The sequence below is a fragment of the Meriones unguiculatus genome, chromosome 10 (genome assembly GCF_030254825.1).
Source record: "Meriones unguiculatus strain TT.TT164.6M chromosome 10, Bangor_MerUng_6.1, whole genome shotgun sequence".
NCBI lineage: Eukaryota > Metazoa > Chordata > Mammalia > Rodentia > Muridae > Meriones > Meriones unguiculatus.
Window position 1 is genome coordinate 95556775 of NC_083358.1, and position 26597 is coordinate 95583371.

At 39.8% G+C, this 26597-nt stretch overlaps 1 protein-coding gene across 9 annotated transcripts in view; it reads left to right on the forward strand.

Annotated features, from left to right (window-relative positions):
- The window catches only part of Ntng1 (netrin G1), a 346569-nt gene that overhangs the window by 172609 nt on the left and 147363 nt on the right, over positions 1-26597 (forward strand). For all 9 annotated transcript variants that reach the window (XM_060392866.1, XM_060392869.1, XM_060392871.1 and 6 more), the window contains exon 3: positions 16281-16921. In XM_060392866.1, the coding sequence (XP_060248849.1) occupies positions 16281-16921 (641 nt within the window). The remainder of the gene's footprint in view (positions 1-16280; positions 16922-26597) is intronic.

A 26597-nucleotide genomic window follows, 5' to 3' on the forward strand; every position in this document is an offset into this window, starting at 1 on the left:
CATTTAGGCTTCATATATTTGTGATATTACAGAATCAAAATTAACACAGCAGATAGACAATTAAGTGTAAAAGACATTTAATTGCTTCTCCCATATTGTGGACTTTTCATATTTTATTAAACAGAAAAATTAGTCACAAAATAACTTGCATTCATTCATTTGATCATCATTTGCTTATATTTGTATGGGAGGAATTAGGATAGATAAAAAGATGACATCTTGACTTATATACATATCCACCATTAGAATTCTTTTGGAATCTCACTTCCAGTTATACTCCATAAGTTGATTGGGGTGAATCCTAAAATTCAATTCAACTTGAATGATTTTTTTTCTCTAGAAGAAAATCTGGGAAACTAATTTTTAAAAAGTCTAACCATTTATGAGATGCTTGCTAATAAAAATCACTGATGGTTTTATTTTCTCTAGTTCATTAAATTCTCAAATTTCTACATTACTGTGTTGTCTAAAATCAGCTTCCATTGTATGTTTAAACTGAATTCCCATGTCATCACAGTGCAGTATGAACCTCCCCCTCCGCCTAAAAATCACACCGGATTCTGGAACTCATCTTGACTACATTTTGTGACACTGTGAACCTCATCCTCTTCTCAGCAAGATGAGACTTGAGTTTTAAGGAACCATATTAAACTGACAAACATAACGGCCATCCCAAATTCCTCACAATGCATGGTGTTGAGAGATCATGGATTCTCTACTCCCTCTCTAAGTCCAGTACAGACTGTATCCTCTTCACCTAGACAAAGCACCGACATTTTACAAAACCCAGGATTTACCTCACCTAACTACTTCATAACAGCTGTCTAAATTTTAAATTTCTCTTTAACCGTAGACATTTGAACGTATGGTCAGCTAACAGAAATTATCTTATTATTTTATTCCTGTAGAACCCGGTGCCCTCTCATACTTGTTTTCAAGATGACATATTCCCTTCACTCTGTCATTGTAATACTGCGCCACAACTGCTAAGGATGACCTAACCTTATCGTGAATTAATCTGTAACCTGAGCATGTTTGACACATATCAGTTGCTTAACACGGCTTGTCGTTTAGTTTACTCTGGCTCATGACGGTGGCTCTGGTAAAATAGCAACCGCTTTGCCTTTACAAATAGGGGAATGTGGTATTTATTGCTGCTGATGCACCTTAATATGCCCATTGATTTATATGAGATATGCTCATATTTTGAGGACATACTAGGACATTATGAATAGTAAATGAACTTTGGAAAGTCAAATTTTGCAAAGCGTATGTCGAGAAAATAGTGGATTTAGACAAAATGTATTTCTCTGTCAGAAATGTTCAGAGTGGAGTATTTGGGGTTGGGCAGTGTCTTAGGGTTTTAACTCTATGAAGAGACGTCATGACCACAGCAACTCTTATAAAGGAAAACATTTAACTGCATCCTTTCGGAGGCTGAGGCGCAAAGACTACTTTGAGTTTGAAGTCAGGCTGTATTACATAGTGGTGCTTTGTCTCAAAAACTGAAGTTAAAAGAAGTGGGGTAAAGAGGGACTACAATGAAGGAAGAGTTTTTATACGCAGGGTCTTTGGAATATGCTATGTACCAGGTAGTGGCAAGACCAAGATTTCTAGGCCTTAATCTATACAGTTCTCAGGACTATGTTTCAATCAATCAACAAAATAAATAGATAGATAGATAGATAGATAGATAGATAGATAGATAGATAGATGATAGATAAATAAATAAATAAATGCAAAGCTCTGAGTAGAATCCCACAAACAAGCCTGTGAAGCTGTCCATCAAATTAAGTGGCCCTGAGATTTCAATTTAACTCATGACAAACCAATTTCTGGACCTAAGTGGAACTTTTAATATCCCTCTACTCAGCCACAGGAAACAAGGGGTACCTGCCTCTTATGGAGTAAGTCATACCTGGCCTTTCTCTCTATACCCATTCACAGTGGGTGTTCTACAGGATTCTTCCTACTGAGCCACATCATAACTCAGCATTAGAAAGCTACAACCACCCCTAATCATTGCTGCTATATCACAGTTTACTTTACAACTGCTCAAGAACAAATCAAGCTCTTGGTGATCAGCAACTTGTGTAAGATGGGATTAGGAAAAGAGATGCTTCATTCTAAGACCAATAGGAGAAATACTGCTTTGGCTGATAGATGAAATGAACACCAGGAAAGGACTGGGATGCAGCTGAAGCTTGTATAATTTGTCATTGTCCTCTACCCTCACCAAAAACCTCAGTGACTGTATCAGTCACATGTAGACACTCTGTGTCTACACACTTGGTGCCAGACTCTTTTTTTTTTTTTCTATTTACAATGTATATTCCTTCATATAAACTCCATATACAACTTAGGAAGATTAGTTGATTTGTTAAATTGGTTCTCTATTTAATTCTTAGTAACTATCCATTTCATCCCATACTATCAAATTTACACATTTTATCAATTTTTCATTCTGTTTCTCTGTCTTATGATTTTAAATGGGTAAATATTTTACTGCGCATATATGTGATGATTGTTCTTTTTTAAATTTTTTTATTATTATAATTTATTCACTTTGTGTCCCATCTATAGTCCCCTGCATATTCTCCTCCCAATCCCAGACTCCTTTCCTCTTCTCCTCTTATACCTCTACCCCAGTCCACTGATTTGGGAGGTCCTCCCCCCCTCCTATCTGACCCTAGCCTATCAGGTCTCATCAGGACTAGCAGCCTTGTACACAGCCTTGTACCAGCCTATGGTCTAATACAGCTGCACTCCCTGCAGGGAGAGGTGATCAAAGAGCCAGCCACTGAGTTCATGTCAGAGACAGTCCCTGCTCCCTTTACTAGGATATCCACTTGGAGACTGAGCCGCCATGGGCTACATCTGAGCAAGAGTCTATACATGGGCTTTGGTTGGAGTATTGGTCTTTGAAAAGATCCCTGGGCCCAGATTTTTTGGTTCTTTTGGTCTCCTTGTGGAGCTCCTGACCCCTCCATGTCTTTTTATCTTCCCCTTCTTTCCTAAGACTCCCTGCACTCTGCCCAAAGTTTGGCTGTGAGTCTGAGCATCTGCTTTGGCACCCTGCTGGGTAAAGTCTTTCAGAGGCCCTCTGTGGTAGGCTCCTTTCCTGTTCCCTGTTTTCTTTAGTTTCTGATATCTATCCTATTTACTTTCTCAGTGAGGATTGAGCAGCTACCCAACTACTCTCCTTCTTGTTTAGCTTCTTTAAGAGTGTGTGTGGGGAGACATAAAAGTTAATTGCAATTTAATATAAGCTTCATTTTCAAGTATATGGCCTGGTTCATTCTTTGGTCCACAGTACGTGGCTTATGCATGGAACATGTACAGGAGTGAGCAAGATGAAAGGTGCTTTCATTCAGAGGCCACACTTGGAAACAGATTATGTGTAGCTAAGGAATTTGAACTGTTCCTTTGAAGGTAATGACAAATCTACTAAATAGCTTTAGGAGGGAACATGATACATGGGCAGATTTCTGTCTTTAAAAGAGCTGCCTAGTGGCTCTGATAACAGGTTATAAAAATGCTAAAGCTCTACAGAAGAAAATAATTGCAAGGTTATTATCAGTTTAAAAATGGAAGCAGGCAGTGGGGCTATGAAGAGTGGAACAGTACACTGTGTCTTTGGAACCTTTTTGGCAAACAGGTGCTATTCTGTTAACCAAAGACAAGTAGAATATATTAATGCTAACTGCTATTTATTGAGCATAACTACATCCAAAGGAGACATTAATCATTTAACATGCATTATGTACTGTTTTGTCAAGTTGACATCATAAAGTACGTCCTGTCATTGATTTTAAAAAAGGACAAAATCAGGGTTTGAAAAACTAGATGATGAAACATTGTATGAAAAGAGGTAGAGCTGAATTTAAAAAAAAATAAAAGCCAATAAGACACAGAACCTTAGTTATACCAGTGTTACCTGAAGTGCAGTGGTCCAGAGCTACCCGAATGAGGGGCATCTAAGGACATGACAATTTGAACATCTCAGTATATGAGGATAGAATTCCTGAAAAATAAAGAACTCAATAAGTATTTTTTTACAGGTTTTGAAATATATACTACTGGTTTATGGCGAAAGAGTATTTTTAATACTGATAATTTAATTTGCTTTAAAAATTATGAATTTGCCTTCCTCATTTGATACATACTATCATTGTGTTTGTCTAAGTCTCAAACTTACAGAAGTTGTGCACGTGATGTAGTTATTTTTATCAGAATCATTTGACAGTTGTCAACCATGTAACCTCACAAAAAAAAAATGTTGACACTCTTTTACAATTAAACCACCACATTTGGGAAATTAATATGGACCCTCTGCCATCATATAATATTCAACCACTATTTTAGTTTTATCAGTTGTCTCCTTGTGGTTTTAATGGCAGAACAGTTTGCTTTGGCATTAGCAGTGAGACCTATTTAGTCTCCAAAAATCTGGCATCTGGAACTGCTCCTCTATCTTTCATGAGAACATATTTTTCATGAAGCAGTGCATTTGTAGAATACCCCTTCAGCTTCAGGTTTTCTGATAATCTTTCATTTCAGGATTCATATTACATGTCTTTAGTGAGAATTTTTGCTTAGAACAGCTGTATTACTCATATTCATCATCATTGTGATCAAATACCCGACAAGGGGCAACTTAAGGAAGAAAGGGTTTATTTTGGCTTATAATTTACGGGAAAGGGTCTGTCCTGCTAGACATGTGGATGGTCACACTACATATGTAGTCAAAAGAAGGACCAGATGCTAAAACATTAACACTATGCCCACTCCTTCCTCCTAAATGTCCCACAACCTACCAAAAGTCATCATGTTCAAACACATGAGCCTTTGGTGAATATTTCAAACTGGAGCCACAACATTTACCCAATTTCCAGAAAGAAGAAAAAAGAACAGAGGAAAGTTAACTTTTCTTTTCTCTTGAAAGTTAACTTTTCAACGTGTTGTGTTTGGGATTCATATGAGTGAAATCATCATTTCGATAATATTCAAATAGGTAGTTGAGTAGATGTGCCTGAAATTCGTCTGGGAAATAAGAACTAGAGACATAAACTTACAACCTTGCTGTAAGTTCACTTTAAATGATAATGCGGATTCTTTTTAGAATTTTTCTTTTGAGAGAAGATTGTTCCATTCCTGATAGCTTTAAATAAACTAATAAAACAAGATATATTTGCAGACAGTTTACCTTTTAAGACTTTTTCTTTCTCTTTGACTGACCCTTTACCATAATTTTACTCATTACACATTAGTAGTCTGCTAGAAAGTATCCTCTCCCAATACCAAAGAAAAAGTAATTGTTTTAAAATTAAATTTTACCTTTTTTTAATTTTTATTTTAACGTCTTGTGTAATCTAGAATTGCTCCACTCAAGTCTACTTAAAAGTTAAAGAATGAGCTATATGCATTTGTTTACAGGATGCTTTTCCAGGAAGAGGTAAATAGTATCTTTGAACCTAAGAAGCATTGGTGGGTTTTTTTTTTTTTGTTTTTGTTTTTGTTTTTGTTTTTGTTTTGTTTTGTTTTTACTGGAACGCAGTCATCATCCCAATCCTTTCACTTCCAGCATTCTTATCCATCCTCAGTTTTAAAGACCCTCTTAAACTAATGTCTCATGCATTGACCACCTCTGCCCTTATGGTCCACACTCATGTTGACCCAGGATCATGAAAATGGAGGGAGAGAGAGACAGACAGTGACAGAGACTACAGCACACAACACAGCAGCTGAGCATGTGTGACTTTATTGACTGTTCGGGTTATAAAATGACTGAGGCTTAGTAGCTATGTGATTCCTACCGAGCTATCTGAATGAATGTGCTTCAGTTTCAGTATCTACAAAACAAGATAAACAAAGCACCTACCTGTGATTACTGTTATGAAGATCCCAATGTGTTAATGTGAGTAAGCATATAGAATAGTGTTGGACACACAGTAATCAATATGTAAGCTTAACTCTTTCATCTGTCCAATGAGAGTATCAAATCCAGCATTTCTGAATTTAGACATCCTGATCACCTTACAACTTCAAATCTAGTATTTCATAGCTCAGTAAAAAAAAATCACCACCAAATATCTGATTACAACAGTCATTTCAGGTTGGTTGCTACAGATGGCCATGTTCCATCCAAGCCCAGCCTGGCATTTGCTATCCTTTGTCTACAAAGGTCTCTCTCTGAAGTTTGTTCTTTTAAGTTTTGGGTTAAAAGTAAGCCTCTAAAACAGCAGTTTTCAACCTGTATGTTTGTCATGACTCCTTTGGGAATCATATATCAGATACTCTGAATTATCAGATTTTTACATTATGATTCATAACAGTAGCAAAATTAGTTACAAAATAACAACAAAAATAGTTTTATGCTTGGGGGGGTCACCACAAAATGAGGAACTATATTAAAAGGGCTGCAGCATTAGGAGGGTTCAGAACACCTACTCTAAAAGAACTCTTCCTATCCCATCTTGTTCAAGTAACCTTGAACCTATTTTCCTCCATGAAACTGTATTATCCTCTTTTGATGTTATTAGTTTCATTTACAATTGTATAGTTATTTATTTTTTAGAGTCTGTCTTTCCAACTAAACTGCATTCCTAGTAGAAATAGGGACCTTGTTTCTTTATTGGTTTGGAGCACAGTGTTTGACACATACAAACATATAACTATCAAATGAATGAGTGAGTGGGCAAAAGACATGCATGTGATGAACAACTACTTTGGGCTCTTTAAGGATTCCTTGAAAGCTGAAGATCAAAGAGACACTCTCTTCTTTATAAAGTGATAGAAATAAAGGTGTTTGAATAAATAGGTTTCTCTAATATCTGTCTTAAAGATGCCAATGCCTGTCCTCAGAGACAAACAAAATCAGAGATCCTGGGCATAGGGTGTAGGAATTGATATTATGATATGGCATCAAGTCCCATTGTCATGATGATAAACCCCAGAGAATGGGGAGTCAAAGGGCCAGTCAAGTCATGGCTGGGCTGGAGGTTCCCTGCCTTCTTCTATGGAGAACTACCAGGATTGTCAAAGATCAAATGCAGCAGTTTTGTTTTATGTTTTTGTTTTTTATTTGTGTGTGTGTGTGTGTGTGTGTGTGTGTGTGTGTGTTTCTGACTAGTGCTGTGAGGTTGGGAAAGATAAACTCACAATTTCAAAATCTGGATAAAGCAACAGGGGACAAAGCATGCTGCAAAGGAGCATGCTGTTACAGGGCCTCAGAGTCCTCCTTCTTCCATACTGTTGTCGGGTAGGTCTTAGCACAAACCTCCAAACTGTCCCAGGGATTAAAATACCATTTTTTTCCCCCGAGAGTGTTTGAAATTAATTTTTCTGTTACTGGATGAAGTGGCCATTGTTATGTAAAACTGTGCTTAATTGTCTGTCCGGAGGTGATACAAACACTCTTGAGAGCTGTGCTGTAGTATCCATACCTTTATTTACCTGCAGGGACACAGTGCTGTTTCTGCAAGTGTTAATAGGTCTTGCTGCTCGTGTCACCTCTCCCCTCCCCTTTCTTGCCATATTCTTATTCTCATGTTCTTCACAATCCCTTTTTTCATTTATTTTTTTATTTTTATTTTTATTAATGACAGTTTATTCACTTTGTATCCCCCCTATACCTCCCTCCTCCCCTCCCAATCCCACCCTTCCTCTTCCCCACCCTTGTCCCTCTCCCGGTCCACTGATAAGGGAGGTCCTGAGGTCCTCCTTTCCTTCCCTCTGATCCTAGTCTATCAGGTCTCATCAGGACTGGCTGCATTGTCTTCTTCTGAGGTCTGGCAGGCTGCTCCCCCCTGAGGGGGAGGTGATCAAAGAACAGGCCAGTCCGTTCCTGGTTCCTGTCCGAGATAGTCCCTGTCCCCATTACTATGGAGGCCACTTCATTACTGAACTGCCATAGGCTACTTCTGTGCAGGGATTTCAGGCCTTCTCTATAAGTGATGCTTGGCTGGAGTATCAGTTTCAGAAAAGACCCCTGTGCCCAGACTTTTTGGATCTGTTGCTGTCCTTGTGGAGCTCCTGTCCTCTCCAGGTCTTACTATCTCCCCCTTCTTTCATAAGAATCCCTGCACTCTGCCCAAAGTTTGGCTATGAGTCTCAGCATCTGCCTCGATACCCTCCAGGGTAGAGCCTTTCAGAGGCCCTCTGTGGTAGGCTCCTGTCCTGTTGCCTGTATTCTCCCTCTTCCGATGTCCATCCTCTCTGCCTTTCTGAACGGAGATTGAGCATCTTAGCCAGAGTCCTCCTTCTTGATTAACTTCCTTAGGTGTACAGATTTTACTATGAATGGAATATTACTGAGGGACAAAAAAACGAGGAAATCATGAAATTTGCAGGCAAATGATGGGAACTGGAAAAGATCATCCTGAGTGAGGTATCCCAGAAGCAGAAAGACGCACAGGGTATATACTCACTTAGAAGTAGATATTAGACATATAATATAGGATAAACACAATCCCTTTTTAAAAGCAATTGTCCTTATTTTATCCGTTTCCAAAAAGCAAGGAATGGGTTTGGAAGAGATTGAAATACATGACAAGTGTGGTGATCTTCAGACTCTTGAAGTCCATCCTTTTGGAAGTCCATACATTAGGAAGGAATTGCTTCCCTCTTCTTAGGATCCAGTGAGCCCTTCAGCAAAGGATAGTATTGGTACTCCCAAATTCCCTCACACCAAGTGGCCTCCAGAAAATGTGCTTCAGGTGGACTTGGACCTTTTTGGTCATGTGAGAAAGGAAGGACTATGGTTTTGAGTATCACACCAGAGTTGTCACCTGAAGCTGCCTCTCACAATGCCCTCAGTGCTGCTCCATGATGCATTCCCACACCTCCTGTCCCTCAAACTGCTTTAACTTAAATGTCCACCTCCCTCTTCAGCTTTGAGGGATTATTGTTTTCTATCTCTGTTCTGGTTATGTATACAGCAAAACATTTCATCCAAGACTTGTGTACTTTTAAGACAGTAAGTTTTTCAGAAAGCTATTTCCCAACCACATGCATCATGTGGCCTTATTATAGTGTTTATTTGTAGACACCCCTTTTCTGTTTGGCTTGGTTTTGTTAATGTTTACCTCTTCCCCAGAACACCGGAGGCATTGGTGTAGAACACGTGGCTTGTGAGGGGAGAGCACATTTGGCTCCTTTGCAGAAATGTGTCTTCTTGACCCTTGTGCCCTTCGCTACCATGAAAGTCCGGAACATAATCTTCTGCAGGGATTTGTGCAGGTGTCTATTATGGCCCACAATCTGTGATATGGCTTCCAGTGTTCTCACTGTGGAAAGGTTAAGTTATCCTGACTTCTTTTTTTTTTTTTTTTTTTTTTTTGAGTGAAAATGTCCACAAGGTGTTAGGACTGTCAGAGAACAGATTGAAACAAGCTGTAACTTCAATCAGAAAAAAACTCCACGGCAAGCAGAGGGTTTCCATAGAAAATAGAGCAATCACTTTTTAACTCCAACGTTATAAAAACCAGGAATTGGGAGGCTGAGGCAGAAGGACCATGAGTTTGAGGCCAGCCTAAGCTACATAAGAGATTTCCAGGGCAGCCTGTGCTACATGGTAAGGCCCTTTCTTAACAAATAAAATTATAAAAACAAACCCTTTTGTCTCCTACTGTTCTCACAGTCCTATATTTTTCAAACTAAAAACTGAGATTCATGCACTTACAAATATATAGATGATTTTTGTCCCAAAGGTATTGCAGATCTCATGTGGGAAGACTCAACAACAGTATAACAAGCTATACTGTCCCATAAATATACCCCAAGTTAAGACCCAGCCTTCTAATCCCACTCTCATATAAAGATGTAGATCGATCGCCACCCTCTATGAAAATGGGAGTTTGGAGGGTTCCCAGGGGGACAGTGAAAGTAGGAAGGATGTCCTCTGCCCAAGATGGTCCCTCAGCCTAGCAGTTATAGTTAGGATCATGGTTCCTGCCTGGATCTGCCAGCTCTGGAATCCCTTTAAAGGCCTTCTAATGGCAAATCCCTAGTGATGTGTATTTCTGAAACAAGGCAGCAACAGGGTGGGAGGGCCATCCCACAGTGCTGCTTCCTGCCTTTGTAGTCTTCATCTTTCACTGATCCACAACAATTAGCCACACACGAATGCCAGTTGCTCTCTGTGCTTTCTCAGATGGGTTTGAGTGTGAACCCCAACGTTTCACACAGCCGCCTACCACTGCTCTCTGGCATGTAACTTACAGTAACATCAACCAACAAATATTTATGTGCTCTGACTCTTCTTTCCATTTCCAACTGTAATTCCCTACCGTTTGATAATAGGTAAATCTCTGAAAAACAAGCTTGAACTGATAGTACTTCATATTATACAGCAACACGGGACACATAGGATTTCTTTTTAATTCTGAAAGGCCTTGAGGAGCTCAGGTGAGAGGATGGTCTTTCAAACTACCAATTGGTACAAGAAAAAGGCCTCCATCCACTGAAACAGAGAACTCAATTGTACTTATTCTTTGAATTCTGAAAGCTTATTAAGAAAGACTAACATTACCCTGTGACAACACATTGCTAATTAATAAGTAATTTTAATTCTTCCAGAGGTAAAATATAAATATTTTTCAATGAAAAAAAAAAACAAGCATCACATGTGATGTTCTAATTGTTATAAAACTATTTAATAGTAATATCAGTTTAATTATTTAGACATCTCGTAGTGGTGTAAATACTATCTACACAGTCATACATGCTTTCTACTTTCCCATAGACAAAGGATCGAAGAACTAACTTAAGTCTGCCTGCCGGGCCATGGAGCAACTACTCACAATTCTGATGCCTGCATCTATGAGATTTAATAGCAAGAAACGCTCTTTGTTTTCATAAGTAGGAAAAAGTTGCATTTTCTTATATAAATTTCATTCTTGGTGTTATTAGAAGGGATTAGGGTGGAGTTGGAGTAGTCTAAAATTTAATTAACCTAATCCCTTTAACAAGAATTGTTTTCCTACTGATAATTCTCTGTAACAACAGTATTACAGAGCACATCTACGTGAAATATTTACATTAAATATTTTAGCATATAATCTTTCCTTCAGCTCTTCGGGAATGGTAAGATTTTTGATTCTTTTAGCTTTCTTTGTTTTCTTTCTCTCTCACCTATATACAGACAGGACAGGAATGAAATACTCTTCTAGCTCCCTTTATTTCATCCTCTGCTGATTTTTTCCCAGTGTCACTGTCTTTTGGTAAATTATGTTAATGGCTATCAAATCACCAATCTCCTACAAGAGCCTGAGCGCCATGAAATAAGGGAAACAGTGAATTGATTTTTTTTGGGGGGGGGGTTATCAGCAGTCACTTGGTGTAGATTCTCATTTCAAATGATTTGTTTACCCATCGATTGCAATAAATTGCCGTGCTGCTGAAAATACCCCTAAGAGCTGAGTCAGATGAAGGACAAACCTGTCATTCTGGTCACCTCCTCTGATGATCCCCTGTGTAAATTACAAATTGTTCTTAATCTGCTCAAATGTCATGTTATCAGTGAGACCTTCTCTGACCTCAAAGTATAAAATTACAATAAGCGTCTTGCTTCCAAGGCCACCTCCCCTCGGCTGGCTTTATTTTCCCAAAGCACCTGTCATCACATAGCATTATGGAGCACTGTGTGCTTATTTGCCTAGTGCATCCCCCTCCACCTGGAATGGAAGCACCACCAGCAAGGACTGGAATTCGTTCACTGCTCTATCTTAGGAGTCAAGCCCCTTTTAATAGTCATAGAGTGGGCGAGCAATATAAATTGTTGAATATATGAAGCTTTTCTCTCCTATTTCAGGTACCTGAAACACTGAATCTGTGTAAAGCTGTGAGAGACTATGTTTTATCGGCCTTCACACAGAGCTTGGATAGTTCTGCTGAGGGCAAGGGGAAGGGTACCTCTCCCCAAAAGACAAATCACAAACCTGGGTTTTCTGTGGCCACACCTTTGTACTGAAGTAGAGGCATGAGCTGCCCTCCAGCACTCACATGTTTACAGTTCTAAGAATGACACAAACAAGAGGATCCTAAAGAGTGCTGCCCAGGGCACTGGTTCTATAGGTTACAAACAGAAGAGAGGCTTAAGAGAGGCTCAAGCGAGTGAAAGTAGGCATAACTTCTGAAGCTAAGCAAGGTTCTTATTTCAAGGCAACTCAGATGCTCATGATGTTCTTCAGGGCTAACGTAAGCTGCTTTTCAAAATAATTAAAAAAAATAAAAAATAAAAACAACTCATTGGATCTTAGCCATTTTCTTAAAACACATCAGCACTGCTCCTAGGGCAAGGTTGTAGGACAGGAGCCTCCACTGGTCTGAGCATAGAAGACATCAGCGGTTTGTGCTGGCTGCTTCTTACACACTTTAAGTGACTTTGGAAAGCTTCCCAACACTTCTATGCTTGATTCCCTCTTCTCTAAGGGAAGGATGACCCAGATTGCCTAGGATATGTAAAACGCCTAAGTGCAAACTGGGTGGAGGGAGGGGAGGTGTTGACGTTCCCTTTTATTCCATGAATGGTTGAATGCCTCTTAGACAGATTTCTTCAACAATGGCTTTCATTGTTATGTATGCCCAGGCTCAGCCTGATGTGCCTCCACTTCTGTTGGTCCCAACGTCATTTTCCCATCTGAGAATCTTCGCACACGAAAGCTGAAGGTGAATAAAGACCATCTTCCACCAAGAGTTAAAACAATGTGCGGTAACTCTCTTTAGTGTATCCAACGAAGCCGAGTTGCTTTGTCCCCATATTCCTGGCCAGGGGTGACAGTGCTCCAGTCAGGAGGAAGGTGGTAGCATCCAAGTTAGAGGTTATGCAGATGGCTGCATGCTGACAGGTTTTGAAGTGACCGTATTTTAAAAGTAAATCTCAGATGAAGGCATGATCTGTGTGAATCTGACCCCTTCCGGAAAAATGTGCATTTTACATCTATTTGGAATTTATAAATCCTGACAGATTCCACAATATTTATAGCCCTCCATAAAAAGGCTTTGCCAGTTTGCAGAGCTTTGCACTTGGCTCTCCGGTATGCTTAAGAGAGTTTAAATAATAATAAATTTGGTGATTTATTCCACCTGGAACAGAAAGTTACCCGCCCCTACCCCCACCTCCATCCACGCCCCAGCTCATTTTGAAGGGGATGGCTATACATAGCACCCGCAGACGCTGGGATCAGGAATAGGGAATTGAAATTTGAGAGAAAAGTACAGCAACATTTCCATTATCACTGATTTCTTGAGTATATTTTTAAAACAGTTCTGTTCCTCACATAACATCCCTTCTCTCCTTTCTCCTGTCTCATCTCAATTATACCTGAGTCTCTCAAACCTGTTGCCAACGTTCGGATTCAATTGCTTTAATGGGGAAGGGGGAGAAAGTATTGGCTGACTAGGTAGGAGCAAGCTGCCTCTAGGGAGGACAGAGCAATTCTTCAGTACCCATCTTGTATTTCACAAGAGTCAGCAGGTAACTGAGTGTCTATGTCTACAGTGTAAATTAATTGCTCAAGATCCATCTCACGCATCCAACAGATGATATGATCAAAAGCTCACGACTCATGAAAAGAATAAGAACAGAATTCTAAATGTAAGTCCAAGAGAAAGACTGAGGACGATGTGCCCGTAAACGCCTAGAACATGATGTGGGGAATATAGTAATTCCTCCTGTGCACAGTTTAGTTTTCCATACTGTCAGCTACTCGTGGTCTAGTGCAGCCCAAAATGTTAAGATGAAGAAACCTAGAAATAATTGGTTTAAGCTTTACATTGTGCACCATCGTTAAGTAACACGTCGAAATCTCTCACCGTTTGACTCCGCCCAACCTCTGTGGACATGAACCGTGCTTTATCTTTGTGTGCACACTGTGAGTACTGCCTGCTGACTAGTCACTGAGGAGCAGTCTTAGTCCCCAGAGCAGTGATCCCCAGCATCACAGGATTCATATCCTGCTAGGCTAGCGCTATATCCAGAACATCCACCCATACCACCCAGTTACATCACAAAGACACTGTACAGTCCATATCTGCCTAAGAAGGAAGAATACATAAAAACACTTTGAAAGTGACCTCATTCACATAGTTTTTATTACAATACATTGTTCTGTTTAATTGTGAGTCATTGTTGTTAATTTCTTATTGTGCAAAATTATAAATAAATTCTTCATAGGCTAAGAATATATAGGGATATATATAGATATATATATACATATATACATGAAACTGTTTCTTATACACACACACATATGTATATATATGCATATATATCTATTTATATATACATATGTATGTATATATGAAACTGTTTCCTATACCTGAGTAGTGGACTTTTTATGTTGTTATTTGCCTTTCTTTTTAGAGAAAGTTTTAAGAACTACTGAGTCATTCTCTACTGGCGGAGCTGAGGAGAGGCCTTGAGTATAGCAGAAACAGTGTTACAACTTGTGTCTTGACGGGAGGTTTATTTTCAGCTTCTTGTTTGAGTGGGCTGTAAGGGAAGTAGTATTTGTAAGGAGAATAATAATTAACATCCGCGGAGAGCTGCCTATGGGCAGGCACAAAATAACAAACCTACAAGTGTCTGGTTTGGTTCAGCCACTTCTTCCTGGCGTAGAGCAGGTCCTCCACAGCCTAAGGACTCCACATCTGCAGTCTAGGAGCACAGAGTGAAGCCATGGGAGAGGTGGGGGTGCAGAAAGTCACCAGCAGCAAATGTGTCATTGCCCCATGTAGAGCCCTGAGTTAATTTGGTAGACTAAACAACACGAAGGCACTCCGTGCTGCAGCCTCCTGCTGTTCACAGGTCCTCCTTCTGCCCTCCTGCTCCCGTGCTCCTTGATGGCATTCATGCTCTATAGTCATTCCTTGTCAATGTTCCCAAAAGAATGCAGTGTAGTAACTATTTACATAACATTTACATTTAAATCATCTCCAGATGATTTAAAGTATGTGAAGGGACTATGCAAATGCTATGCCATTTTAGATTAGGCAGATTTGGGTACCCTTGGAGGACCTGGAACCAATCCCTCAAGGATACTGAGGCTTAACTATAGTGGGCTTCTGTGCCCCATTACTTGGAACGCATCCTCAGCCCAAGACCTTCCCGAGCACTGGTCTCATATCTAGCTATTAGGATGCCAGATGTTTGGACCAAGCCCCAGAGCCTGCAGTGTTCCACATTTTAATGATTTGTGGTGAATAAAGTAAACGTTTTAAAACCAGATTTTATGAAGCAGGGACCTGGTTAAGTATGATGGACTGGGGGCAAAGCCAAAAGGAAGCTGAATGTTAATGAGGGTATCCTTGGCTATATAGAAAATGATGCCAAATAAAACCTGAAAAAGCATGACATCAGTAGACATGCAGAGTGGAAGGCAGAAGCTCAGGAGGCCTCAACCTTAGACAAAGAGTTACAGGCAACTAAGGAATCCTGAGAGGGAGAGACATAGTCTTCCCTAGGGAAGAGCATACCAATTAATTATCCAATACTAAACAATCAGCCCTGAAAACATATATACAAGTAACATTATGTACAGAGCAGATTGTATTTGTGTATTTAGAAATACACACACAGACACACACACTTCTTTTTTTAAGCTGGGAAGAAGAGATGGAAGAAAGAAAAAGAAATTATGTAATTATATTTTAATATGAAAAAATAATGAAAAAGAACCATGTTCTAAGGAATGTCAGTCAAGTCAGGAAGGCATGCCCTGTGCCCTCCGTGGTTCACTGTAAAACTTTCCTAGGAGGAAGTAGAAGGCTTGAGCTCTTAGAAAGTTCTGAGTTGTGTGTTTCTGTGATCACATTATGGGTCTAACATACATGCAATAAATAAACTGTTCTCATACTTTGAAGCCAAAGGAAACACAAGAAAATTACCATATTAATTTTGCAAGATGTTTTTTTGTTTGTTTGTTTGTTTTTGTTTTTGATTTTTAATGCATGATGTGTATGAGGGTTTTGTATGTCTGAGGCTGTGGAGGTCAGAAGAAGGCATCTTGATGACTCTAAACTAGAGTTACAGAGAGTTGTGGGCTGCCAGGTAGGTGCCAGGAATTGAACCTGGGTCTTCTGAAAGAGCGAGCCGGTGTTCTTAACCACTGAGTGGTCTCTCCAGCGTCCCACAGGCTGTTATTGAAGAGAACCCAGTTGGGCAATGTTTAGTGATTTTCTGATTGCTGCTTTCTGCCCTCGCTTATCAGCAATCAGCTATAAGGTGAGGCTGTGTTGAACCAGCCTTTAATGAACGCTCCTCTCTTTTTCTTCCCTAGGGTAACCCTTACATGTGCAATAATGAGTGTGATGCGAGTACCCCTGAGCTGGCACACCCTCCGGAGCTGATGTTTGATTTTGAAGGAAGACATCCCTCCACTTTTTGGCAGTCTGCTACTTGGAAGGAGTACCCCAAACCTCTCCAAGTTAACATCACTCTGTCCTGGAGCAAAACCATTGAGCTCACAGACAACATAGTTATGACTTTCGAATCCGGTCGTCCAGACCAAATGATCCTGGAGAAATCTCTCGATTACGGACGAACATGGCAGCCCTATCAGTATTATGCCACAGACTGCCTAGACGCATTCCACATGGACCCGAAATCCGTGAGGGATTTATCCCAGCACACCGTCTTAGAAATCATCTGCACAGAGGAGTACTCCACTGGCTACTCCACAAATAGCAAAATAATCCACTTCGAGATCAAAGACAGGTTCGCGTTCTTTGCTGGACCTCGACTACGAAATATGGCTTCCCTCTACGGACAGCTGGACACAACCAAGAAGCTCAGAGATTTCTTCACAGTCACGGACCTGAGAATCAGGCTGTTGAGGCCCGCCGTTGGGGAAATGTTTGTGGATGAACTACATTTGGCACGTTACTTTTATGCGATCTCAGACATAAAGGTGCGAGGAAGGTAAGAGAAACCCCTGCCCATCTTGAATGGAAAAAAATAACTGTATCCAAAAATTATGCCCACAGTTACAAAGTGACATTGGTCACTTTTTATTCCGTTATTTTTCTGAGGAGCACCAATGTGCAAGTAGGTTCTAAAGGCGTTTGAAAGCCTTTGGCCCAGAAGTGATTTGTAAACTGTCATTGGTTGTCAGTCTTCAAGCAGTCTTTAGCATTGAAACAAAAGAAAATGTAAAACTGGTCTTACTGAAGCTAGGGACTCCCTAGGTGAGGTGATGCTAAAGTCATCAACATAGTGAAGCTGACTGCCCTGGTACAGAGGCAGGGAAGACAAGATTATATCTTGTATTTTCCAGTGCAAGCAAGAATCAACACGCTGTGGTCCCTTATATTGTTAGAATCAAAACCACATGGGAAACAAAATGCATTTCTTTAAGAGTAAGATTCCCTTTTTTAACGTCTTGGACACTTTTGTACTAAAACAGTATTTCAGAAGTAAAATATGAACTGGGGACTCTTTCTAGGTCAAGGACAGATGAAAAACAGTTGTTGTTATCATCAGGGACCACCAGAGCTTATCATCAGGGATACTTGGTTTTAATAGTATACCAAGACTACCAATGAGTTGCAAAGAATTTGAAGGAGGTTGAATGAAAACTCCAATAATGAACAAAAACTACCAGCATAGAGATTTTCATTCAGCAAGGCATGATGGGAGTGGAAGCATGAGACAGTGGGTGGAAAACAAGGTTATAATTATTCCTAAAATGTGAAAATGTATGACAATAAGTGTATAAATTGTATGCTTGGCACCTAGAGGTGGATAAACATAAATTTAAACAGATAGATCATGGCTCATTCAATTGACTGGCCTTCAAATTCTCTTGGGTCTGCCCAGTCCTCAGAATCTGAAGGTGCTGGAATTCTGTTCCTTCAGACAGTTGCCTGCCACATGTGAACAAACAGGCATTAGCTGCTGTTGAGAGTCAAAGGTGGTGAGAATAAAGATAGAATGGTAAGCTTTAGGGTCTAGAGTGGCATCTAAGGTTGCAGGATGTTAACTATGGAAAAACAGCATGCATTTGTAGACATCTCCTCTGCTTAGTTGTTGTGTTCTTCAGGACCAGGGAGGAATCTTTAGCTACAGACTTTACTGTTAACAACTTTTAACCAAGGTCTTAATGACAGATGATGACATCTTGAAAGCTAATTAATATTTTTGAGAGATTTGTGTCCTGGCATATTGATATCCACACTGAGCTTATTGTTAAGAAAGGAGTGCTCAGATTAGTAAGAGTCTATGCTAGAGACATGGCAAGTTGTCTTCTCAGACTTGAGTGTATATTGTGCCAAAATGCTCCATTATATTCAGGAACAACTGAATGAAAACAATCAGCTTCTTCATTTTCTTGAGTGCATATATGTGAAAGTATTTTATATTTTTAAAAATAGTGTACCAACATTAAACAACAAATACTATGGCTAAAAGAATAAAGTTCTAAATGAACTGCCTGAGATTTGTGTGATTTTATAATATTAAATTCAGGTAGGTCAGTTTCTGGCAGTTGTAGGACTCCTTAATGTGAACATGAGTTTCTGTAGACCACTGGTACCCCAAAAACTCTGATCTGGCCCTGTAAGACTGGCAACCTTTCACAAGTTTTCATTTATGAACTAACCAGTATTGGATCTTATTTTTTGCTAATGGAAATTCCTTTCTCTTTTCTCTGATTCTTTGAAAGAAAGTGTAAAACCCGTTTTCGAGCTAAGGACAGCTTTATGCATGCTCCATTGGAGTTGGACAGGCCATCTCCTAAAGGTGGAATGCCAAGAACAATGAATCCCTCCAGACTTCTCACCTTCCTCTTTTAAGCCTCACCTCAGCAATGACCTCCAGCTGCTTTGTGCTGGCTCTGAGGAGTCAGCAGGACCCAGATTCTATCAAGCTGCCTTCCCTGAGTCTCACCTCCACTGTCATTCCATTCACCAGTTAGCTGCAAGCTGGTGAGAAGCAGCTGGGCAAAAGAGAAAGGTCCAGTAGAGGTGAGGCACTTCCATACGCTGCTGCTCTGTCACCTCCTCACTCTGTCCAAATTCCTCAGGGCAGATTGATGCTGGCATGCACTGCTCTAGGCACCAGATGGCTGGAGTATTTTTAGTCCTGGGGGAGGGACTAAAGAAGCAAGGCCTGATGGCTCCGGCGTGTCTCCAGCTTTTAAGTTATGTAAGGAATATTTGCTCATGATGGAAACCACTAAACAGAAAGCTGAGCAATGGTGGTTCATGAGACCTTCCTGCCTAGCAACTGTCATATTATTTTACCCTTGAAAATTGCAGGATCGATGTCCTTGATTATCTTTTACTAAAACAGTAGATCATTTATAGAAATATTATCGGTTAGTCGGTGATCTCTAAGAGAAAGTTCTAAATTTTCCAAAATATAAGCAAGGGCACTGTTCCCTATACCTTGCCTTTACCATCATCCCATGGTCACACAATCACAGAATCTTATACGCCTATACATGTCTGTATCCAGAAATAATAATGATATGCTTCTACTTGTTACCTCCAATACCATCCAATCAAAATGTGGAAATTTGTGTGAATTATTTGTATAAAATTTTTATGGAGACCAGATATAAATACTTGTAGAACAGCAAACAGAAAATATATTTTCTGTCTTGAAATATTAAACAATAAAATGGAAATAGTTGAAGATATAATGCACATGTGTAGATTTTATACAGACTAGTGTTATTTAACCTAAAAGGGATGTTTTGATTATCACTAGATTAATGGCTCATTTAGCCTCTTTTTACAATGTGATATATCCAGAGTCTACTGAACTGATGACAGGAACTATAATATTATCATAAAATGTATTTCTCTTTTGCTACATGCTTATTTTGCTTTCATTTACCTCTTCTCATTGACTATTTATTAAGATAATAGAGGAAAAAGAGAGAGCAATGCTATTGGCGATCTCAGCAACTCCATAGCACTTACATTGTTCAATAAACCTAATAATCTTCATGGACTAATTCTGACTTATGGCTGTCCTGCTTCAGTAAATCAGGGTGATTTTCTCTAGTGAATAATAGAGGAGTGCAGTGTGCCAGTGCCTTAATTAAAGAGCCACTCTCTTAGTCTTGATCTCATTTTAATTTACAGGGTAATACTACAATAATATCAGTAATGGAAGGTACATTAAAGGGCATCAAGTAGCATTAACTGTATTAAATTATGGTACTTGTGTTAATTAACTGCTGAAGCAAGATGGTTCTAATGGCCAAAAGTTCGTCTAGTGCATAAATAAAACGTACCCAGATGAAAGGTGAGAGGAAAAATGAAGAGTACATGTTTGCTCTGAACATTTTTTTTTTCATACAGACGGGGTTAAATTCAAAAGTCATTAAATATATAACGTCCAAAGTATTTCTGAGTTACACAGTGGGAGGTTTAGATTCCTTCTGAGCTTTCTTTCCACAATTAAGTTAATTAAAACCTGAATACTTGTCAGATGCACAGGTTTTATCAGAATATAAACTCAACGTTCTTTTTGTTTCTTTGAGGTAAGATTGAGGCAGTAGTGTGATTTATTATAATAGGTTTTTTAAATCTGAAAGATAAATGAGCATTTGGTAGTAAGCTCATTTGTTTTTGAGATGTATTATCAGCAATGTATCAAACTACTGGCTTCAGACATTGGGTAATAAAGTTTCTCCTTTAACAACATAAACAGGAAAGTAGAATTGAAAGAAATATTCAAATCTGTTCAGCATGTCAATTTCTTGTCTTGTAAAGTGCACTCCTAAAGGTAATTCATACCTTTTCAATGGTATTCATTCATTGCTCATCCCAAGCAGTGCCTACTCTCCTTCCATTACAGGCTGGCTGTCAAAATAACAAATAGCCTACAGGTTAGCTCATCCATAGCTTAGCTTTCTCAAGTTTTCATCGAGTCAGGTGCAAAGATGGTGGGTAGAAATTCTGTAAATAAGTATTTAATAAGTTTCAAATGGATTTTGTTACAGAATATAGTTATATTTACTGTAGATTACAATTGTTAGATACTGTAAAAATTTTGTAACTTAAACTTTATAGGTATGTACACATAAGAGAAAGACATCGTATGTATGTATGTATGTATGTATGTATGTATGTATGTATGGGACTCAGTGCTTTGTTTGACTTTAGACACCTTTGGGGAATTTTGAAATATAACCTTGTGCCAGTTATGGAAGCCAATGAAAATGATTCATTTATTTACTCCTTTACTTACTTCTTTGTTTTCCTACTTCCAGTACTTTCCCCTAAAAGTCTGAAGACTTTAGGACAGAAGCTCTACTTTTCTTTTGAGCATTCTTTTTATTTGTTTGTTTTGTTTTGTGTGTATATTGTGCTTTTTTTTCTTCCACTTATTTATTGAATCACTTTACAGCCTGATCCCAGCCTCCTCCCTCCTCTCCTCCCAGTCCCACCTTCACTCCCCATTCCCCTATTGTCCCCTTTCCTTCTCAGAGAAGGGGAGGCCTCCAACAGGTACCAACCCACCCTAGCACCTCAATTGCAGCAGGACTAAGTGCATCTTCTCCCACTGAGGCCAAGTAAGGTAACTCAGCTCAGGGAAAGGGAGCCAGGAGCAGGTAACAGGGTCAAAGACATCCCCTGCTCCCGATGTTAGGAGACCCACATGATGGCTTCATCCAGCAGCTGATGGAAATGTATGTAGAGACATACAACCAGTAGGTTGCAACAATAGGTTGCACTCCAGTAGTTTTGTGGAAGAGTCAGGGGAAGGATTGAGGGAACAGAAGGGGCCAAGGACACCACAAGAAGACCTACAGAATAAAATAACCTGGGCGCATGGAGGCTCATAGAGACCAAACCACCAACCAAAGAGCACACATGGGCTAGACCTAGACCCCCTACACATATGTAGCAGATGTGCAGCTTGGTCTTATTTTCTTATTTTCATCCTGACCACAGTTTCCTCCCCCTCTTCTACACCCCACTTACATTCACTCTTTTTCTGTTGTTTCTCTTCAGGAAAGAGCCAGCAATGGGTATCAGCCATTCATGGCATAACAGGTTGCACTAAAACTAGGCCCCTCCTCTTCTATTAAGGCTAGACAAGGCAATCCACTGGGGGAAAGGATGCCAAAGGAAGGCAACAGAGTCAGAGACAGCTCCTGCTCCCACTTTTAGGAATCCCACAAGAAGAATAAGCTACACACTGTACATGAGTGCAGAGGGCCTAGGTCAGGACTGCGCAACCCAGTCTCCTTCGTTTGAGTGCAGGGTATGAAACAGGTCAGTGACAAAGCTCCTTTACCCAGGTGTTAGGGTGAGAAAAGCCTCCTACATTCTCACTCTCAGGAGTCCAACAACATTCATAACCCCTGACTGTTTGAATGTCACCCACATGGGTTTTCTGTTAAGTAGGATGAAGGTGAAGAAGTTAGTAAGAAAATACTTAATCTTGAGTAAGCAAGAACATTTGTGAATGGGGCTGGAAAGATGCTAAGCATTTAAGATCACTGACTGATCCTCCAGAGAACCTGGGGTCTGATTCCTGCATGACAGCTCACAAGTATCTATAATTCCACTTTGAGGAGATCTATGCCCTTGCTTTTGACTTCTGTGGGCACCAGGGACATCCATGGTGCACAGACATACATGCAGCCAAAACACCCATGTGAAAAGAAAACTTTGTGAAAATTTTAACATATGCAGACGGTTTTAAAGACACGTGCAAAATATAGGGTAATGCCAAGTTGATTTGCTAGCTACAAAAGGTGTGTCAGTTTTTGTGCACGTTCTCTAAATGTCACTCGTCGTAGCCACAATTTAAATAAATTTGCTAAAATCTTTGTGGTTCACTTTTCCTGTAGGAAGAATAGTGCAGTACACTTTGGAGAGTGTGTGTGTGCCTGTGTCTTCTGGTCCTCAGTTAGCCCTGATTATTGAAGCTGGGCTTTGCACCCACTTAGCAGGTTCTGTGTTTATAGCCTCTCCCTTTTCTCCGTTATCAGCTGATATTTATCTTCCATCGTGGGGCAGATGCTGGGTTTCACAATGGACATATCAGTGCAGAAGGCATAGCCTCTGCTTGCAAAGAGCTCATTACCTGGAAAGGCATAGACAACATGGGCTGGATGCTCTGATTATTTGTTCCTTGTGTTTTTCATTATTTCAACAAATTTGAAATTGGGTAACTTCTTTGTTATATTTTTGTTCTGAGGGTTCATGGAGCTACATCTAATGACTTCCTTCTTGTGGGCATAGCCCTAAGGCAGCCCAGGACATGGTGTGGAATGTGGGAAATGCACCACTTCTTGTCTTGCTGTTCTGTAAAATCAGTGGTAGTCAATTGAGGGCAATCACTCTGATTGTCTTATCTAATCCTAACCACTTCCAAGGCCTCATTAAGTTATTTAATTATTATTATTATCATTAAAAACCATCATTATTTCTGTCTTCCTAATACTGCACAGTGGGTTAGAGTTCAGTACAAGAAGTCCCTGGAGATACATTCAAACCATATCTAATTCATAGCACTGCATGAATTCTTTTGAGATAAAAGAACTGCTAATTTAATGAGAGAAGACTAGTAAAAAGTTTGATAGGATCTGACATTTGTATGGTACCTTGATATATGTGGTGTATTGTGCCAGGCATCCAGGATAGAATGGATATTCTAGGCAGACAGATTATGCACGAAACAGCACAGTTTATTGAGGAATTCCAGAAAGAAGTGAAGTGTATAATCTTTGGAATTTCCTTCCCATCTTCTGCCAATGAACAGTTGTCATCATTAGGAAGCGCTAAGTAATTTCTACATGCTGCTTTTGCAGTTGCTCACGTTATAACACATCTAGATTTATAAGGTTTCACGTGAGTTGAATACAGAGAAGAAACACTTTAAGGCAGTAGTAGAAAAATCTTCCATTGTGTGAATACTGAGAGCTGTAGCATTGCTTAGCTTAGGAGCAATTATGACTACCAGATCTTGTGCGCAAGTCGATCGTCGAGAAAGGCTCTTCAGATCCTTGGAAGCCAGCATAGGGTGATGGTTTGAGATTCTCTTGTAGAGGCAGTAGGGCTTGAGACACAATTACAGTCTGAGCAAAAACTGAGGGAGAAATTCCTTAGTCAGCTGAAGGGATAGCTGGGCTGGTGAGTGAGTCTTTCATATAGGGAGTAAATACTGAAGCAGAGTTTTAGGCGGTTCGTGGTTTAGCTGGGTATTTGTATTGTACCACTCCATGTTTGCTGGGAGGAAACCAAGTTGAGATTCCAGTTCAGACTCTTTTTTTTCCTCTCTCTCTCTTTTTGGTTTTTTTGGAGTCAGGTTTTCTGTACAGCTCTGGCTGTCCTGGAACTTGCTCTGTAGACTAGACTGGCCCCAAACTCAGAGATCTGCCTGCCTCTGCCTCATGAGTGCTGCAGTTAAAGGTGAGAGCCACTGCCTTCTAGCTCCAGTTCAGAATCTTAAATCTCTTAAATGGCTACTGTATTGTTCCAAAGAGGTTTGGATTAGAAATTCTTACACTATATGGAGGGGGGGTAAAACTTTGTTGATGAATGGATCATATTTATTAAAAATGGGTTGTTTTTAAATCATTCCCTGAACCTCACAGAACACTAGGTTTTAAAAGGTGCTTTCCAAAGGAAACTGAGATAATCTGAGAATATCAAGCTTGAGCCAAACATGCTACTCCTCATCAAAATGTGAGTAATAACCCCTAGCATCTGTGTACCCTTCAGTTTCTAAGGTTCTCGTTGATTGTTTTCCTTTCATTGATCCTCACAAGGGACCTGCAGGATAGGTAGATTTAACTTTGTTCTACAGGGGAGAAAACTGAGAACCAGAGACATTTCATGACTTCTTTTTTTCTGACATCACTCACATGATAAAGCGTCAAAGTCTGTCTCCTGACTGCAGTGGTCTGTGGTTCAAGATTTTGTATCCACAGTAGCCCGAATGGAGCTTGATAGACACAAGAGACTCAGAAAAACCATAAAGGACCTACCTGTAAACAGCAGAGCAACCCATGACATCTCTGTTATTCACAGTGTGTGCAGGGCTCACAGGCTCCATGATTTTGGCTGCTTTCACCACACCAGGCTGTTCTTGCTAATATGCTTTCTCCCTTTTAACATTTATTTTTCTCAACTTTGAAGGTGTGGCTGAGCTAAATTACTTTACTATATTGGATATAGGGATTTTACTGCCAAAGCCAACTTGTGGTGCTACTATGCTGTTTCCTGAGAGAAGAAATGAAATGAATTATCTGAATATTTTCTTCTACCTATCTCTGAAAGTTGAAGTACCTGCAATTACATTTCATTAAAACAATAATACAACATAATCAAAACTTCAGAAGTACAAGAGATAATAGAAAAAAATGGATAAATTTGGAAACGGTGAGTCGTGCTAGCTTTTTTAAAGGAATCTCATCCTTCACATGAGGGCCTCTGGTTTTCCTTTTGACATCAGATGTCAGTATCCATTGTCTCTTCAGTGACTACCTGCACTACCTGTTTCATATCATGCAACTTTACAAGGTTATCTTAACTGGTCCTCTTATGTGGGTCTTTTTTCTCAAGCTAACTGGGTTTTTGATCATTCTATTATCAAAAAATGCATTCCCTTTGGTTTTAAAAAGAGGATGAAGTCCCATAACTAAGAACATTGAAAGTAAAGATTTGATGGTCACAAATTAAAAATAAAAAGCAGCCACTGAACCTGGGCATTTACTCAGGCAGTGAAAACACTGGATATAAAAGATGATTTGAACACCCATTTTGAGAGACAACTTCCTAGGGGCAGTGGCATTCTGATTTCAAGCACATTTTTAAAAATCTTTGAAATTTTTGAGTGATGAAGAGTGTCTTTATTCTTAAGCATCTCTCTCTCTCTCTCTCTGGAAATTCTTCTATTAAATAAGAAGATCCTCTGTGGCCTAACAAGGCTGCACCCCCCAGTGGGGGTGATCAAAGAGCCAGCCACTGAGTTCATGTCAGAGACAGACCTTGTTCTCCTTACTAGGACACCCACTTGAAAACTGAGCTACCATAGGCTTCCTTTTAACAAGGGGTCTAGGTCCTTTCCATACATGGTCCTTAGTTGGAGTATCTGTCTCTGCAGGACACCCTGGGCCCAGGTATTTTGGCTCTGTTGTTCTCCTTGTGGAGTTCCTGTCTCCTCCATGTCTTTCTATCTCCTTCTTCCGTAAGGATTCTGGCACTCTGTCCAAAGACTGGCTATGAGTCTCAGATGATGCAGCTAGCCTTGATGAGACCTGGTAAGCTAGGGTCAGATAGAAGGGGAGGAAGTCCTCCCCTATCAGGGGACTAGGAAAAGGGCATAGGGGGAGAAGAGGCATGGTGGGTGGGACTGGGAGGAGACTAGGGAGGGGGCTGCAGCGAGGATACAAGGTGAATAAATTGTAATAAACAAATATATAAATAAAATTAAATTTAAAAAATAAGAAGATCCATCTAATAATGCCTTTATTTAAACTATGTACCTCATTAAGATGCAGGAACAAAACTTAGTGTAGGAACTTATCTCTTTATTCTTCATTCCCAAGTGCTAAAGTTGTTTTTTTACGTTAGTAGATCCTTAAAGTCCTTTTAACATAAAGAAATGAGATATTTAAACAAAGCAC